General features: G+C 38.8%; 1 protein-coding gene across 1 annotated transcript; it reads right to left on the minus strand.

The window, feature by feature from the left end:
• Positions 1-183: 183 nt before the first annotated feature.
• LOC111329537 (uncharacterized) lies at positions 184-6,753 on the minus strand. Its single transcript, XM_022934267.2, has 8 exons — positions 6,596-6,753; positions 5,512-5,678; positions 4,804-4,990; positions 4,547-4,679; positions 3,799-3,901; positions 3,437-3,652; positions 2,612-2,730; positions 184-1,941 (listed from the first exon to the last, which is right to left on the minus strand). Exons 1-8 carry the CDS (start codon positions 6,607-6,609, stop codon positions 1,534-1,536), a joined length of 1,347 nt encoding a protein of 448 aa, XP_022790002.1. The 5' UTR covers positions 6,610-6,753; the 3' UTR covers positions 184-1,533.
• Positions 6,754-18,928: the final 12,175 nt, after the last annotated feature.

Consider the following 18,928-nt stretch of genomic DNA (forward strand, 5'->3'; position numbering starts at 1 on the left):
TAGTTGCACGAATTGCCCCTGAATCAAAGACAAGTCCACTCTGTGTGTTTCCTGATGTTTTACATGGTGGAAACTTACTCACTTTCTGTTATTTACTGGTAAGAGATGCCGATCGAAAGGCTAGAAGTATCTTAATATTATGCTGATGTATGTACAATTTACCCATCAAGTTTTCCTACTTGCTGTTACATAAATGTTTCTTTTAATTGATTATCTAACTTCTATTTTAATATTCATAAAGCACTATTCACCTGTGGTATTTAGGTACTAAAATTCCATACTTCATTTTTCATATTAATTTATACTGTTCACATACATTACATTTAACTATTAATCAAATGTTCTTTGGGTAGTTACAAGAAAAAAGTACAGATTAAAGTACAACGAAGTGTAACTACAAAAACAAAATCTTTAAATGTCCTTAACTCTTTCTGTCACATTTACAGATACGAACTCTAATCTTTTTTACTTATGTAACTCTTCCGTTTTTAGCACAAAGACACAAAATGAAAGAAACTTTCAATCACGTTCTATTAAATTTGCCTTCTATTAGCAAGTAGTTTAGTTGCGAGGAGTCACTGTAGCAAAACCATTTCGGAACCGAACGGAGTTTAGGAGCTCTCTACCCCGAGTCAAGATCCAATGTAAGTTACGCGTGTAATATTCTTCATTTTTATCATTTCTAGTTTCGTAGTCTTTCGGTTTTCCCTCATGTATCCATTCTATAGTTTTTACCGCCTGTGCTGTACAAAGACTGCCAGCTTAAGTGAATAAAGAGTTTGATGCTGCTACTTGTCTAAAGTTCAACACTGAGGTTATACTGGCGAACTCCGGTGCACAACACCACGTGTCTGCGGCATCAGGAACGCGACACTTTACTTCTTCAGAAAAACTGCCTTTTTTTTAAAATTTGGCTTCACAGCTCAGTTGGTAGTAACAGCCAATCAGTGTCTAAGAGCACAGTTTAACGCTGGCAAAATATGAATGTTTTCAGATCTCTATATCTGTACTGACTTCGACAATAACATAATCAGTAAGATCTGTTTGATTTTTTATTCCAGGTTATCCAATCCAAAGGTAAAAATATGGTTCATTTCTGCAGTCATGTTCTTTGTGACATTTGAAACACTGCTGGAAGCATTTACTAGCAAAGAGCAGAAACGAGGTTGTAAAACGTTGACACATAAATTTTGTATTTAAAAAGTAAACCAGAAATGAGTGCCCATGAGTTTTGAACTACTTGACCATGGTTTTATAAAATACCAATGGTTCAATAAAGAGATCAACAAGCAACTTTCAAACAAATTTTTCCCGTCATTACAGGAGCAGAGTTTGACACTTAAGCCTTAGCTCAGAGTTAGCCATATTCATATCCTGACTTCAAAGCAACTTCAACTAAAAGACATTCCAAATTTATGTTAAAATTGATAAAAAAAGATAAATGCTTAAGCTTGAGATAGTACCTAGTACTAATAATATTCTGCACCTTGTCACATAAACCTTACATTTCTAAACCAATACAAATTATGGCAGTTACTGCTTCTCAGGCAGAGGGGGTGCACTTGGTTCAGGTGCCGCACTGTATGGTGGAGGCGCATAGTTTGGGTATCCACCCATTGGAGGACAAGCAGCTTGCCCCTGAGGAGGGTAGTACCCTGCTGCTTGCCCAGTCATGGGGTACTGTGCCCCAGGGGGTGGGACATAAGGGGCCTGAGGAGGCCCATAGCGACCAGGAATTCCCTGAGGAGTAGCTGTGGGATAGCACCCAGGTGGCACCAAACGTCTTTGAAAGAAAAATAACACTTTGAATGTCATGTTTCCAAGGCCTATTTTTGTAACCTCTGGAGTCTCCAACATGCATGCCAGCTCCCAGCCTCTGTTGCCCATTTCTGTTATCATGGGTGTCCAATCTCCTTTGGCTTTGGTTTCAAAAAAGCCCAGCTGAAGATAAAAAATAATATTGTCTCTAGAGTTAAGATGTTGGGTCTCAACACTAAGTACTGTATGAAGTACTAATTAAATTTCAAAGTTCTACTAGGGAAAAAAGCACTGAATTACCAACTGAGGTTAATTACGGTCCTAGAAATGTCTTAATTACCAAAAAAAGCCAAGATAATGTTAATATTAACAAAAAGGGGAAACTGGCAAGGACATTTCTTCCAAATAACAAAAGAAGAGGACCCCTCCTTCTATCCTTATGTGTCATGTGCCCTTTCACCCCCAGAAGCTACAAAATCTCACTTCTCCTTACATTATCAATAAATTAGTTTATAAACCAGAGAGAGCAGGATATTGTTTGCTTTAATACTGAATTCTGAGAGGTTAAATTTGACAAAATGTATGGCAGAGAGTGCAGAGAACAGATACCTCGATAAGGTTTAAATTTGTATACTTTTGGGATAGTTTTGTTTTACTTACAGAACATATGAAACTAAACATTTCCGATTTTTAAAACTCGGTGTAAGGCAGGTAGATGTAAGTTCCGTGGTTAACTAGGTGTGGGGGGGGGGGGGAAGGGAGGGGGATAATTACGACAGTTTGGATATTGAACAAGATGCAGATCATATAAACTCTGAGTTTCAACTCTCCTGCTCAAAAAACAACCCTATACCTTTACTGTGTGCTGGTACTCAATAACCGTGCCTTGGTAAACTGGACTAAGGTCTGTCATTTTGGTAGACTCTTTTTCAAAAAACCACACTGAATTGTGATCTCCAGAAAGGGAAAAGTCTAGTGCACCAGAGAAATGAGTTAGTTAATATATAAGAAATATTCTAACACATTCATAAACAGATTTCCAATCTCTTTCAACCAGCTGACCCAACCTTTACGTCTCATACACAGTTTGCCTTAATTCCATTTCTTTCAAAATTTAGGAGATGGATGTTCTCCTCCTCAAGCAGTTAAGTTGTTTAAATTTCAGTTTCATCCGGTAGAGTGTGTTTGGGGACTGCATTTAAAAAATAGGTGTATTTTGCCAGTTCAGAGTGTTATACCGTGACCTTGTTTTGTTATACTTGTGTTACATTATATTAAGTTACATCATAGTTGTGTTACGTGTACATGGATGCGCCTGCACAGGAAAAGAACAGGAATAAAAGGAATCTTGGAATGTTCATGTTCATTGCTGGTTTGTTTATAATTTCGTCCTTGTTTTTCCCAAGATACAACAAGAGGACTTCATACTGAATGTTTTGGAGATGAGTATTTTAAATGTCTTGAATAATGCTTCTAGTGCAAAATTAGCCTTACAAAGATTAATATGTGTAAAAAAAATGTTTCAGTTTTTGTGAAAACTCACTGGGGCATCGGTGTGACTTTGGAAAGAGATGGGAAAATCCAGATAACACTAAGAACCAATCAGATTGCAAGAGTTGTTAACAATTGCCCTACTGGAAAAAATCTAATTATGAAATATTGACAACAACATAAATACCCCCATGACTTCTTTTTCCCTGATCCCAAAAGATATCCACCAGTTTCCATCCCTGTTGTAAGTATTGTGTAAAGTGTGCCATCCAGTCACAAGTGACTTTAACCAGCTTTCCAGGACCGAGGTACATTATTTGAACAGGAACATTAACAAGTTGGTACGTGTACAGTGTAGGGTTTGTGTGCATTGGCATGTTAAAGAACACATCACAGCCAAACACTGAAAAAAAGGAAGGTTATTTCTTTCAACAAACTTTTATCTTAAAAAAAAATTGTATTAAATAAATATGAAAATAAAATATGAAAATAAAATATAAAATATGAAAATAGAACATGAAAATTAAACAAATAGCAAAGTTTAATTACCGTCTCTTTTACCACCAACATTTGCTAATACTCCTTGACTTTGTTTCTGTCCAGTTAGTTCAACACTTGCTAAACGCCCGCCTTGCCTGCAATATTGAGCAATCTGCCACATAAAAAAATGCAAAAACTTATGTCGCCAATTGCATAGGTCAGGTAAATTATCAGTAAGCTACCTTTTCATTCAATTCTAGTTTTCATTTTGTAGTGGGAGAGAGTTGAACTAAACAGGGTGTTTATTAATCAGTTTGAGGAATTATCTGCTTACTATCAAAGTTTTCTGGCTAAATTATCAAGGTCTGAGCTACTTTTTAATCAAACTTGGAAAATAGTCACCCCTGACTTTACCTTCTAGTAAATTGCTTTATGAGGGGCCACCCCAAGAACACCTGGTGATGGACAGTCGTGAAAAAAAATAAGGAGATTGGGAAGACTTGAGGAGCCAACAAGCTCATAGCAAAGGACTAGCAGAAGTGGAGGGAGCTCTTAGAACAGCAATGTGCTCTTCCATTGAGCTGTGTTCTAAATACAAATTAATTAATTAACCAATAAATATGTCTAAATTAATTATCTGTACAAGGTTTCAAAACGACTATAAAAACAATTTCATTACTTATACTATAAAAACGATTTCATTACTTATAGCTACTTATCAATATTAATCAAATACATGACTTAAAGGAACGAAGAGTTGGCTGTAGCTTAGCGCTCAAGGGTAGGCTGTAACTGAAAGGAAAGCAGTGCCACTTACACATGCAATGATTCCTGACTGATTAGTAACATCATTGCCACGCCCTGACAGCTGATCCAACAGTCCTGCTCGTTCCACTGTCTGGATGCTTGATTTTACCACCAACAGTTGCCATGAGTGGTAAACTGGAGCACTGAATGACAAAAACAGCATTTTTTTAAGTAACAACTCACTGTAGCTTAAGTAATGAAAATTAAGTTTTTAATCTGTGATTGTGTTCTACAGATAGATAGATGTGTGTTATATTTTTACCATACCCCATTGGCCTTGAGAAGACTCCTTGATATGGAGTTTCACTTGCATTCCAGCCAATCTTTCCAATTCCAGGAACTGCCTTAAATGTTTCAAGAATAAATCCTTGCTGATAAGGTTCACCAAGCTTGGCATACTTACTGGTCACATCAGAGGAGACACTTGTCTTTCCAGTGACAAGGCCAAATGTGGCTGCATTGTAGAGAGAAAGAATAGATAATTATATACTAGGTTTTCTGGGGTTCCTTTAAAAGTAACATTTTAAAATAGGACAATTTTTCCAAACAAAAAAGGGAGAAGATAAAGCAATCAATCATTCGCTCCGACAAAGGGCTAACGCTCGAAACATCAGCTTTTATAATCATAACGGTGGCCAATTTACTATTTCAACTTTGTTGATATATTCAAATTATAACTAATCAGTAAATCTGCCTAGTGGTAACTGCACTAAGATAATTTTTGTCTTATTAACCCTATACACCCTATCATCAGTATACACATTATCCATACTGTTCTCTACACATTCTACAAGCTGTTGACAAGGAGAATTTGTTTAACAATTAAGAGCTTCTTTAAGTAGTTTATTCTCATGACCTTATTGTGTGATTCAGGGAGATATTGTAAGGAGAAATTAGATGCTAGTCATTGAGGGATCAAAGGGTTAAGCAAACTATAGGTAAAGCAAAGATCTATGAGGAGCTTTATCTGCTTACTTTGACCAATTGTTGTGACATCAACAGTAACAAAATGAAGGCTGTATCTTATTCCTGGAAATGGATATTGATCTTCAGGAAGAGGAGTGTGTTTGCCTTTAGCTTGTTGGTCTGTCTGTTGAGTCTGGCTGGTTTCATTACCAGCAATGAAGTTTCCAACCTTTTTCCTTTCAGAAAAGAAATGGAAAATATCACCATTAACTTGTGGAGACACAGGGGTTATACATTTTACTTTTCATCAATTCCTCTGGATCCTTCACTAAACCTCTGAAATTTTTTTCAACATTTACTTTCTTTAAAATGCCTGTTTTGAAAATGAGATCACTGATGAATGCACCCCTTACAAAGATCATTATTATTACCATCATGAGTATAAATAAAAGCTGGGCTGTACAGCTGATTGTTAGAATACATGCCCGGATATTCCGAGCACTCACACTCAAGTTACTTAACAGATGTCCCAGATTAGAATACACCACAACGTACTACTGCTCAATTGCAAATTGAAGTTGCTCCCGGCCACTCATTTACATGTCATTAAATAAGAATAGCGTCTATTGTGTTATACCTCATTCTTCAAAGCCTCCCGACATATGTAAATGATGTGGACGGGTATTCTGAAGTTGCTCCCGCATTAGTTGATGCGACATTTTGTGTAACTACGGAGCAACTTCAGAATACCCGTCCACCTCATTTACATGTGTCGTGAGGCTTTGAAGAACTAGGCATAACACAATAGGCGCTATTCTTATTTAATCGTTCCACTGCTGTTGCAAATAGTAGTTTAATATTTTACTTCGTGAACTACAGCTTTTAGTCATGAGCTGAGAGCTACAGGACAGCTTCCGCCTAGTCACATAGCAGTAGCCCCCTCCCATTGAAAAACTGTTTCGTGGTTTTATGGAAGACTAATACTAACAGTTTTACCATAATCGACTAACGATGAAACTCCAATATATAATTAGGCAAAAATAAACAAGTTACGCTGTAATAATTTGCATGAACCTCAAGCTTTACGATAATCGCGCCATTTAAAAACATTTCTATTCAATTATTTTGGAGGAATGGGTCATAATCCACTCACCTTAAGGAATTCATAGCGTCCTGGAATTCAGGCACTAAGATCGTGCAAAATCACTGGAGAAATCACTCATAATTCTGTGTTTCACACTAACTTGACTGAACTGAAGTAGTCCAAGTATGTTGATGGGGGAGAATGGTAACTAGTGCCAGTTTCCTTCTGGCCATACGGCACGAAGACGGCAGCCAACTCAGGATGGAAGATTGTATATACAGCTCAGTACTAATCTAATTTCAGTATAAATCACTCGTGAGCATGGAATATAAGTTGAAAGGAGGTCATACAGACCAAATGGTACTCCTGTGTTCATAGCACGTCGATGCAGCTATACCCATTACAGTTCTAGCTTTTAAAAATTACTTCCTGCTGATCATTTAGGCGTTTGGTTCTACAAGTTCGCAAAGCTTGTATTAAAGTCACTCCGGCTTATAACCGAGATTTACAAGCTTTTCTCGTGTTCTCCCAACATCTCTCGTTCGTTTATCACGCTACAAAACTCGGAAACATGAGTTATGTTGCATAAATATAATATATGATAAATACTCATAAATGAGTTATCAAATCTTCCCAAAATCACTACACAACCAACTCAGTCGCTGTCTCCAAAATGGCCATATCTTTGCTCAAATACAAATTTGCGTAGTAGTTTAATATGATGATGATAATAATAATAATAATAATAATAATAATAATAATAATAATAATAATAATATTATAGACAATTTACTGATTGACAGAGTTGTGACCTTAGATTGTCAGAGGCGAAAGCGTAATTTGAGTATGGCGTGGATTGACGTCAAAAAGGCGTACGACTCGGTAGACCATGGTTAGTTGGAAGAGATGATGATCTTACATAGATTCCCTATCTGGTTGTCAAGGACGGTAGAGAAGTTAAGCAAGAGCTGGAACACAAGGATGGTGGCGACAACAAAGCTAGGACGCGAGAGATCTGAGCCATTCAGGTTTCTTAAAGGTCTACCCCAGGGTGATGCTCTCTGTCCCAGACTCTTCACGGTTTGCTTGAATCCTATTGCGTGGAAGATCAGTGCCAGTGAGGGCTAGAAGCTATCTAAGCCAATTAGTGTAAAGGTAACAGATTTGCTGTATATTGACAATCTAAAGGTCTTTGCGTCTTCGGAGAGTAAACTAAGCCGTGTTATGGAATCAACCAAGACTGCAATGGAGGATGTCGGACTCCAATGGAACCCCAAAAAGTGTGCGGTCGTTCATGCACGGAGGGGAGTATATACCCCTGCCCATGATGCCACGGGGCTAAGGGTAGGTGAGAATATCTGTATTCCAACCTTGAAGAGAGAAACCCGTACAAGTTCTTGGGTGTTTTGGAGACGGTGAGGCAAGAGGAGAGGATGTCGTTGAAAGGCGCAGCCGAGGAGTATCTTCGCAGAATGTCTTTCATCTGGTCAAGTCCCTTGTCTGATTATAATCGTGTAACAGCCTCGAACCAATTTGCATTACCAGCGTTGGGCTACCTGATGTGGACACAACAATGGCCGGTGACAGTGCTTAAAAAGTTGGATAGAGAAGCTCGCAAGATAATTGTTGAGAATGGTGGAAAACATCCCAGCGGGTCAACTGCTATTTTATACCTGCCATGAGAGAAGGGAGGGAGAGGCCTGCGTTCGATCGAGAAAGAGTACAAAGTAACGAAGATAAAAGCGGCAGTGAAGTTATATAGTAATAGCGACCCAGCCATGGCGATGGTTCGTGAGTTTAAAGAGAGAGCGAAAGAGTTAGGACACAGTTCGTTAGTTAAAGAGGCTGCAAGGTATGCAGATGAGATGGGTCTCCAGTTGCAGCTGGAATACCCAAGTCCAGCTTGCATAAAACGTGATAGTGGAGAGGTGATAACAGCAGAGAAATTTAAAGAAGAGCTACATACCTACATGCTTTATTGTAACTCCCTAAAAAGGGAGTTACAATAAAGTATGTAGGTATGTAGAGCTGAGAGGGGTTTTGGAAGAGAAGACATGGGAAACGGTGCTTGAGCAGAATTGGCAGGGGAAATTGTTCTCTGCGAGAACAGAAGTCGAGAGTCTTAACTTCAGCGGATGTTATTAGTGGCTAAGCAGTTGGAAACAGTGCCCAACACATACAGTGGCGGGGTTGGTTGAACTCTACGAGCAATTATTACCGACGAGGTTGTATGCCTGCCAGAAAACGCACACAGACACAGCGGGTGAGGTGAGGTGCAGGTTAAGTGGTAAGGCCCCTGAAAGTGTCGCCCACGTCTTGGCTGGTTGTTCCGCCCTCGCTCAGAATAAGTATCTTACCCGACATAAAGCAGCCTTGAAAATACTTTTCTTTGAAATTCTGCACGACCTAGGCTTTGTAGACACAGTCCCCCCTTGGTACTCGCCATTGAAACCGAAGCCAGTGTACGAGGCGAACAATGCGCAAGCATTCTGGGACGTTCCTTTATTTGCGGAGCACCAAGAAGTTAGAGCCAACAAAAGAATTTATAATGACTATTTTAGATTTGGATATCCGAAATAGCTTATCTTTTTTATTTCTCGAGGGTTTTTTTCTGTTGTTGTTCAGTATATAGATTTTGATTTCACAATAGTTAACGGGCTACGCTCATGCGCCCCGTCATACTATTCCTATTATACATAGCATACAAAAGTTTTTAACTGCTACATAATAGTAATAATAATAGTAATGGTTTATTAACAGATCCACTGGGTGGCTCTATCCTGTTAAAGTACATCAATTACAATGTAAAAATAAATCAATTAAGTCATTTACAAATTACGCAATATACAATTAAAAGCAGAATAAGGATTAACAGATTACAGTAAAACTAACTAACCCTCTGTACTCTGTTATATTAAATCTCCTTAAAAGTTTTAAAAAGGTTCTGATATCTTTACAGTTTCTAATAGTTTCTGATAGATTGTTAAATAGCTTAGAGGTCGGAAATTGCCGTTTCTCGGTCGGGACCACTAATCTTTCCTTGCGGCATTCCTGTTTTATTATTTTAAGATAATCTGGCCAAGTCTCAGTGTTATGCAAAGCCCTAAAGTATGATATCAGGATGTGGAAATCTCTTCTCTTATTGATTGGAAGCCATCCGATTCCAAGTACGCCCCGAAAGTTCTTAACATAAGGCAGGGGTCGCACTTACGCTTTTGGTGTTTACATTGGCCTATGGTATTTCGTGGACTGGACTGGACTGGACTAGTAAAACGAGGACTAGTAAAGCACGGACTAGTAAAACGAGGACTAGTAAAACGCGGACTAGTAAAACGCGGACTAGTAAAACGCAGACTAGTAAAACGCAGACTAGTAAAACGCGGACTAGTAAAACGCGGACTATTACAACGCGGACTAGTACAACGCGGACTAGTAAAACGCGGACTAGTAAAACGACAACAACAAAAAAAACAATTTCATACGAAGGCGATCATAAGACTTAATGGCAAGCCAATTTAGAAAGTGACAATCCTTGTTTGACTTTTAAGCTGCAAATGGGTTTGACATGCGCCAGATACAAACGAATTTATAAGTTTAGGCTAAGAAAGAATTTTATTCAGCACCAGTTCAAAATCCTAAAATACACTTTAGTCGTAAATTTCACGGCAGAAACGCAGGAATTCGATCAATAAAAGTCGCATTAAATCTCTTTGTGTCTAGGTAGAAAAAGTCTCATTGAATTCAGCTTTTCGGTGGAAGAAAAACCGATTTACACACGCCATTACAGAAAACAAACAAGCAGACTGACAACTCCAAAACACATATTTGCATTCACTTACAATTTGACTTTCCGTGAAATTTTAAAACGGAACAGAGGTAAATCTTCGAAGATTAATCGTCGTTGGAAATAAAAAATACTTTCCGTAAGATCTCTGTTTTTCTTTTTACGAGAAAATCGTCGCATGATCATTTAACTCGTGTGTGTTTGTCATACCAGTACTGCTGTTTCTTCAAAAGCGTATGCTTCTTTCTTCTTTAATTGACAGGTGTCACATCGTGACAGTTACTTATCAAAAAATGTTTCAAAATTTGCTCGGAAGCCTTTTAATTACCTTTAGAAATAAAAGTGTTTCGGCGAAAGCTTTCTCTTTAATTTGAATAACGTTTGTTTTCTTTATAACTAACTCGCTATCATTAAAATTTCACGGAAAGTCAAATTGTAAGTGAATGCAAATATGTGTTTTGGAGTTGTCAGTCTGCTTGTTTGTTTTCTGTAATGGCGTGTGTAAATCGGTTTTTCTTCCACCGAAAAGCTGAAGTCAATGAGACTCTTTCTACCTAGACACAAAGAGATTTAATGCGACTTTTATTGATCGAATTCCTACGTTTCTGCCGTGAAATTTACGACTAAAGTGTATTTTAGGATTTTGAACTGGTGCTGAATAAAATTCTTTCTTAGCCTAAACTTATAAATTCGTTTGTATCTGGCGCATGTCAAACCTATTTGCAGCTTAAAAGTCAAACAGGGATTGTCACTTACTAAATTGGCTTGCCATTAAGTCTTATGATCGCCTTCGTATAAAATTTTTTTTTTGTTTTGTTGTTGTCGTTTTACTAGTCCGCGTTTTACTAGTCCGCGTTGTACTAGTCCGCGTTGTACTAGTCCGCGTTTTACTAGTCCGCGTTTGACTAGTCCGCGTTTTACTAGTCCGCGTTTTACTAGTTCGCGTTTTACTAGTCCGCGTTCTACTAGTCCTCGTTTTACTAGTCCGCGCTTTACTAGTCCTCGTTTTACTAGTCCAGTCCAGTCCAGTCCAGTCCTCGAAATACCATATGCCTTGTCATACCAGTACTGCTGTTTCTTCAAAAGCGTATGCCGTTTTCTTCTTCAAATTGACAGGTGTCACATCGTGACAGTTGCTTATCAAAAAAATGTTTCGGCGAAAACATTCTCTTTAAGGGCCTGTTTACATGAGTGAGGGTGCCCCTACATAGTAGGGTTACCCTAGCTAGTAGGGTGACCCTTCTCTATTGTAATTATACTGCGTGTTTACATGTGAGGTAGGATGACCCTAGGGGTAGGGTTACCCTACCTGAAAGGTAGGGTGACCCTACTGTGTAGGGACGAGTTTTGCCGCCATTAGCCCATGTAAACGCAAAACCTAGGGCTATCCCTAGGGGTAGAGCTATGTCCAGTCATACCGCTGACACACAGCGCAGGCATCTCAGTGAAACAAAATGGCGGACAGTGGAACAGCATCCACAGCTAGTGTTAGCTACAAAACAGGTGAAATGTTATATTGGGCTGAAATGTGCTGGGTAGCCAGTTGTAAACGCTGTCTTTCAGCCATTAGAGATATCAACAACAAAGCACAAAGTTGAAAAGAAGGAACTAAAGAAGCGAGTGCCGTAAGAATCGAATTAACCGCCAAAACTTTATCTCCCGCCGTCATTTTGGTTGTTTTCCTTGCTGGGTGACCTGGCTATAGTGTGAGCCCTCGCCCCTAGGGTTTCAAATTACCATGTAAACGCTCGATATCTTCAACCCTACCAAGTAGGGTAACCCTATCCCCTAGGGGCACCCTCTTCCCATGTAAACAGGGCCTAACTTGAATAACGCTTGTTTTCTTTATAACTCACTCACCATCAAATTGGGAAGTTCAAGGAGGATTTTCCCGTAATTAAACTCGTAATTGTAGCTCTAAATCATTCGGGTTCCTTTAGCGATCATTGTTTTTATGCGTTAGAAAAAGATAAAAATGTTATTTACCAGCATAGGTCGGTCCGTAAAGGGAACTTCTGAACTGTGCAAAAATTGGTGCAGCATCCTGGATTCTTTAAGGCTCGGGTCGCATTACGACCGAATTGTTTACTCTAGAGATTAAACTCTGTCAACACAAGCATTTTCTATTGCGACCCAATTTTTGCGGTTTCCTAAAAGGTCCAAAATTTTAAAAATCATCGAAGACGCCGGTGTGCCTGGGTGGGGCTGACCGATTTTGCCAAATTTTTTTGAAACGGAAGGACCCGCGTCCGTTGCGGACAAAGTTGTCATTTGTGCGTGCGTGTGAAAAAAGATAAAACCAAAAAGAGCGGGAAATTTCTCCATTTCTCAATTTCTCCATCTCTCCATCAGCAAAACAAAAGCAAACCTTTGATTTTTTTTTTGTTGTTAAATAGCTGAAAACAAAAAGACTATAATCGCCATGTAAAGTGTTCTGTTTCGCCGCATGGTTAGTTCGGGGGAATGTTTTTTTTTGCCGGATGTGAGATTGACTGCGTGATTGACGTTTCCATTTTAACCCGGTTGAAATGCGATCCTAATTAATGTTGTCAATTTCATTTTTGTTTTCCCGTTAGAAAAAATTTGGTTTTAGGTTTTCCGAAATCCGGTGAAATTAAAACTTGACTTGTAATGCGACCCCCCTAAGTAAAATTGTCTTGACTCAGTTGCATTAGAGAACGAAAATTGTCGGCTCGCGTCTCCTTAAATGATTGCCAAAGGAGCCCGTATGAATCAGGGCTACAATTACGAGTTTAATTACGGGAAAATCCTCCTTGAACTTAACAATTTGATAGCGAGTGAGTTATAAAGAAAACAAACGTTATTCAAATTAAAGAGAAAGCTTTCGCCGAAACACTTTTATTTCTAAAGGTAATTAAAAGGCTTCCGAGCAAATTTTGAAACATTTTTTGATAAGTAACTGTCACGATGTGACACCTGTCAATTAAAGAAGAAAGAAGCATACGCTTTTGAAGAAACAGCAGTACTGGTATGACAAACACACACGAGTTAAATGATCATGCGACGATTTTCTCGTAAAAAGAAAAACAGAGATCTTACGGAAAGTATTTTTTATTTCCAACGACGATTAATCTTCGAAGATTTACCTCTGTTCCGTTTTAAAATTTCACGGAAAGTCAAATTGTAAGTGAATGCAAATATGTGTTTTGGAGTTGTCAGTCTGCTTGTTTGTTTTCTGTAATGGCGTGTGTAAATCGGTTTTTCTTCCACCGAAAAGCTGAAGTCAGTGAGACTTTTTCTACCTAGACACAAAGAGATTTAATGCGACTTTTATTGATCGAATTCCTGCGTTTCTGCCATGAAATTTACGACGAAAGTGTATTTTAGGATTTTGAACTGGTGCTGAATAAAATTCTTTCATACCCTAAACTTATAAATTCGTTTGTATCTGGCGCATGTCAAACCCATTTGCAGCTTAAAGGTCAAACAGTGATTGTCACTTACTAAATTGGCTTGCCATTAAGTCTTATGATCGCCTTCGTATGAAATTGTTTTTTTTGTTGTTGTCGTTTTACTAGTCCGCGTTTTACTAGTCCGCGTTGTACTAGTCCTCGTTTTACTAGTCCGCGTTTTACTAGTCCGCGTTTTACTAGTCTGCGTTTTACTAGTCTGCGTTTTACTAGTCCTCGTTTTACTAGTCCGCGCTTTACTAGTCCTCGTTTTACTAGTCCAGTCCAGTCCAGTCCAGTCCTCGAAATACAATACGCCGTTTACATTGGACATAAAATCTGTCATCGCGTGCTTGCGACAAGTGCGACCCTTTTGTCGCAACCAGACATAACTATGTCCGAAGGACCTAAAGATCAAAAAAGCCGATGTCCTGCCTCGAGGCAGGCCATATCTCGTCTTATCGCCTTAAAATAACAATTTTTGTTTTTCTTCTGTCGCAATGTCGATCATATCTGAAATACTAGCAAAAATTTTGATTTTCGCAATTCTGCAAAGACAACACGTGTGCACAGCTAGCTATCGGTTCAATATTTTAGTCACAGGTTTTCTCGACACACGTTTTATGTGGTCCCTATTGCGAATTTCAACCCATACCAATTTACAAATTCGCACTATTCACCTGATGATTTTCAGTATGGGAATGGCTTGTTTTCACCCTTTGGCTCGCAGATATTTTCCCATTTTTTCGCATCCGTTGCCGTTGGCGAGTGTTGTACAATGCATACAAATCAATAAGGTTTTGTACATTGAGCAAATTAAACAGAGAGTGAAGAAATGTCGCTAATAAAACTAGCTCCAGCTTCATGTCCACAAAGTTTTATTTGGTGCTCTTTTCACGCGTGAAATATTAAGAGTTGACAGTCTGGTTTCAAATATCATTTATGTCGCACAAGTGCGACCTCCATGACTCCCGTGTTGTAAATGTCGCGACATATTTGTAGGACAACTTATGACGCGACATAAAAAAACTAAGGCCTAAGTGCGACCCCTGCCTAAGAGGGAGCATTGGGGTTTGCGGTTTTGCGGTTTTGGCTATTATTTTAGATCGGTTTTTCGGTTTTTGTACCAAAATAACCTCGGTTTTTCGGCTTTGTTGTTTATTGCGTTTTACGGATTTTTTACGTTTTCAGCATTTGGTTTTCGGTTGTCGTCAGAATTTTGACGGGTACTCTGATTTGGTATCCGATGTGTTTTTTCGGTTTTTCATATTGGAGTTCCGTTTCCTCTTCGATCTGAGGAGCAGTCATACGCCTCTGCTGATCTCGAATAGCCGCGAAACCTATGTTGCTCCACTTGTAACCACAGTCATGATCAGATCGATTAGGATTTTGACAAATGAGATGTGCAAATTTATTGGTTTAGACGGGTTTGCATGCGGTTTTCGGTTTTGATCGAGTTTTTTTTTTTTTTCTTTTTTTTTGCGGTTTTGCGGTTTCTAATAGACCCCAGTGCTCCCCTCACATAGTGACAAAACTTGCGGCAGCAAATTGAACTCGTTACAAACGGCGAAATAAGAATTATGGTAGAGGGTAAAAAACCAGATCAGTATAATCTAGTTTTGACAAAATATATGTTTATACTAATTGCTTTCTAAGCTCATATTGGCGAGATACTTCAGTTCTCTTGGTATTGATAGTGTGGTGTAGCATCCAGATACCGTGTGGTTGATGTGATCCTCCCACCTAAGATGTCCACTGCTGTGAGCCCCACGCAGTTTATAAGATTTAGTGACGTTCTAGTTTATAACCACTGCCGATTTCGATGTTGGGATCGTACTCGTCAAGGTGCAACGTGATGTACTCTGGACATGGCTTTTGTCGATGTTAAAGGCGAGGGTACTCTCCTTCGACCAGACACTTAGTCTATTAATCGATTGGTATATAGTGTTTCTACAGTTATTTAGGTCTGATGTTTTGACATGATCGTATGTAGATTGTTGTGTCGTCCGTATACTGGAAGCATTTGACATTTTACGTTCTCCTGAAGATTTTAAGTCGCTACCTCAGACTTATGAGCGGGTCTCTTAATCAGAGTGGTCAGAGAATGTTGTTCAGTCACATGAGGTTAAAAACTGATCAAAGGGAAAAAAAAGTGTTAAACAATAACAATTGACGCTAGAAGCTAAGACACTTTATAAAACAGGATTTGATTAGAAAACTGGTCACATTAGGTAACTTTTCTACCTGAGCGATAGAACCAGAACAACAGAACGGCCTCCATGAAAAGCAGAATTTTTTATTCATTCCTTTTATTTGAATTGTTATTATCAAATTATTACCGTAGTTAAATAGATAGGTTTCTGGTATAGAATTAACTAAATCAACTGATGGAAAAAGTGTGTATAAATAAAGTTATCCTATCCTATCCTAACCCATCCTCGGAGACCCAGGGGCAGTGAGTCGATTTCAAGTTAAGGGCAGAAGAGCCCCTGGGGACATTGTCTTACCAGACTAGTTCCAAACGGTCGCAGTCGTTCTGGCATCTGATTGGTGACAGAAAATCTTTGTGTTTTTCTGCCCAATCAGAGTGAAGTGTCGTTTGGAGTCCTTTCGTGTGTATTAACACGCACATCTACAACAAGCTCTGTTGCTCGCTATGTTTGTCTCGGCCGTGCGACGAAGCTTTGCCCGAGGTGAAAAGTTTCAATCTCAGCACACAATGTAAGAGAAATCGATCAGATTGTCCGCGAAATCTTACCGGAAATTATACCGAATACTTTCGCAGGTATCACAAGAGAACGTGTTCAAAAGTTTGCGAGGTTCGTATAAAACATAATGGTTGCAGGCATTGATATGTCGCTTTAAACGTTAGATGAGATGTAAGTTTAAACTTTCAAGATTTTTTGTATAATTTACTGTCACTGAAACTTTTCCAATCCCGTGAAGCCATTTCGTCGCAAGGGCCACGCAGGTATGTAGAGCAACTGGCGCTTACGCATTTTTTTGTGCACGCCCGGCCAAAATCTAATCTAATCTTCGCTTGAAAAATTAAAAATAAAAGCTAAACGTGGAAACTTTTGTTTATTAGATGTGGGTAGATAACCCTGTACTAAGCTGACATTTACAATAAAGCAAGCCTGCCCTTTCCATCCAATATTTCTTGGTCTTTGGTTTTGTTTTCCCCGATGAAAGCAGCATCGATTCCAAATGATCAAAGGTAATTAACTTGGTCTTCAACAATCGATAAAAGAGGTGAAATGACAATGACCAAGGGACTAGAAGAGAATCCGTGGCCTTTCGAGCTCAAGAATTTGAACACTCAACGCAGCAGTTGAAAGATTAAACTTTCTCCAAACCCCTTCGGTAACTGTCCGAAAACATATCTCCTTTCCACGATGTTCTCGATGATTAGTTTTTGTTCAGATTTTAATTAGATAACCGGAAACACAGCTAAGCTTTCTTTAAGCGCTTGCTGAAGGTCGTCCACGTACTTGACGTTATCTGCAAGTTTGGCGATATTGTAAAGACTTTACTACAAGGCAACGATTAGAGTTTGGCGCGCACAGAAAGCTACGCAAGCATAAGCGCCAGTTGCTTGACATACCTACGTGGCTTCACGGGATTGGAAAAGTTTCAGTCACAACAAATTGTACAAAAAATCTTAAAAGCTTTAAGCTTACATCTCATCTAACGTTTAAAGCGACATATCAATGCCTGCAACCATTATGTTTTATACGAACCTCGCAAACTTTTGAACACGTTCTCTTGTGATACCTGCGAAAGTATTCAGTATAATTTCCGGTAAGATTTCGCGGACAATCTGATCGATTTCTCTCACATTGTGTGCTGAGACTGAAACTTTTCACCTCGGGCATAGCTTCGTCGCACGGCCTAGACAAACATAGCGTGCAACAGAGCTTGTTGTATACAAGCGTGTTAAAACACACGAAAGGACTCCAAACGACACTTCACTCTGATTGGGCAGAAAAACACAAAGATTTTCTGGCACCAATCAGATGCCAGAACGACTGCGACCGTTTGGAACTAGTCTTGTAAGACAATGTCCCCAGGGGCTCTTCAGCCCTTAACTTGAAATCGACTCACTACCCCTGGGTCTCCGAGGATGATCCTAACCAAAACAAATTTTGGAAAAAAAAAAATTAAAAAAGTGAAAGATAACTAATTGGAAAAAAAAAAATAAAAAAGTCAAAGGTAACTAATGGTTTTTGAATTATCTACTACTGAGAATAAATTAACACGATATTCATATGTATGCAGATCCATATTACAGAGCGATATGAACTTATCGGTATCATTCAGGATGTATTCCGTATATAATTCCCACTTGAGAAACACTGTGTTATCAAGTAACATGTTTCATGTTTTATGGTCGTGTGGGAGCTGGCTGTCTGGTAGAAAAGTGGATATCTGTAGTGTATGAAGAAGGAGGGGGGCATAGGGGCCTCTGGGAAACCGCAAAACAGGAGAATAAAACCTCCAAAGCCGAAAGACCTACGAAAAAAGGCAGCGAAACCGAAAACTGCATGCAAACCTGACAAAACCGCTACATCTTCACCTTTAAATGGGGTCAAAAAGGAAAAACTGAAAACCGCATCAGAGTTTTCGTGAAAACCGAAAACCAAATGCAACTGAACACGTAAAATTCGCAAACCACTCTGAACATCAAAACCGAAAACCGAACCTTTTCGGCCGAAAAACCGAAAAACCGATATTTAAAAACAGTCAAAACCGCAAAACCGAAAATCCCAAAGCCCCCCTCAAGAAGACCAAGTAATACGTCAAACGGTCGCAAAAAATGCAGTTCAGGTCATTTACTATTTTACAATTTACATTAATGGTCGCAATAGAAAAGAGATTACTTTTGAAGCTAGAATTTTGGAATTTTTGCAATCTGACAAAAATAAAAAGTTTATCCAAACACCTGACTCGTGAAAGACAACAGCAATGGCTATGACTGGCACGCTCGAATGTACTTTACGGAAAGTTTTGAATACATTTTCAATACTAAGCTCTTAATTGTGTACCGGCCAAAAATACAAATAAAATAAAGTCTGATTTTGTGAGCTTCAAAAATGCATATGTGATGAAAAGCATGGTGGATATACATCAATATTTAAACACAGGATATTTGTAAGAGTATTATCAGTATCACGAGAAAAATGGTTTGGACTTAATGACAGAGGAGGT

The sequence above is a fragment of the Stylophora pistillata genome, chromosome 3 (assembly GCF_964205215.1).
Source record: "Stylophora pistillata chromosome 3, jaStyPist1.2, whole genome shotgun sequence".
Taxonomy (NCBI): Eukaryota; Metazoa; Cnidaria; class Anthozoa; order Scleractinia; family Pocilloporidae; genus Stylophora; species Stylophora pistillata.

Bases quoted from the DNA above. Each gene is read 5' to 3' on its own strand.
- LOC111329537 (XM_022934267.2), bottom strand. The intron at 4,991-5,511 runs GTAAGCAGATAA...TCTACAATGCAG, and splicing joins TGTCACAACAATTGGTCAAA to CCACATTTGGCCTTGTCACT. The intron at 3,653-3,798 runs GTAATTAAACTT...CCTTTTTTTCAG, and splicing joins TGTTGGTGGTAAAAGAGACG to TGTTTGGCTGTGATGTGTTC.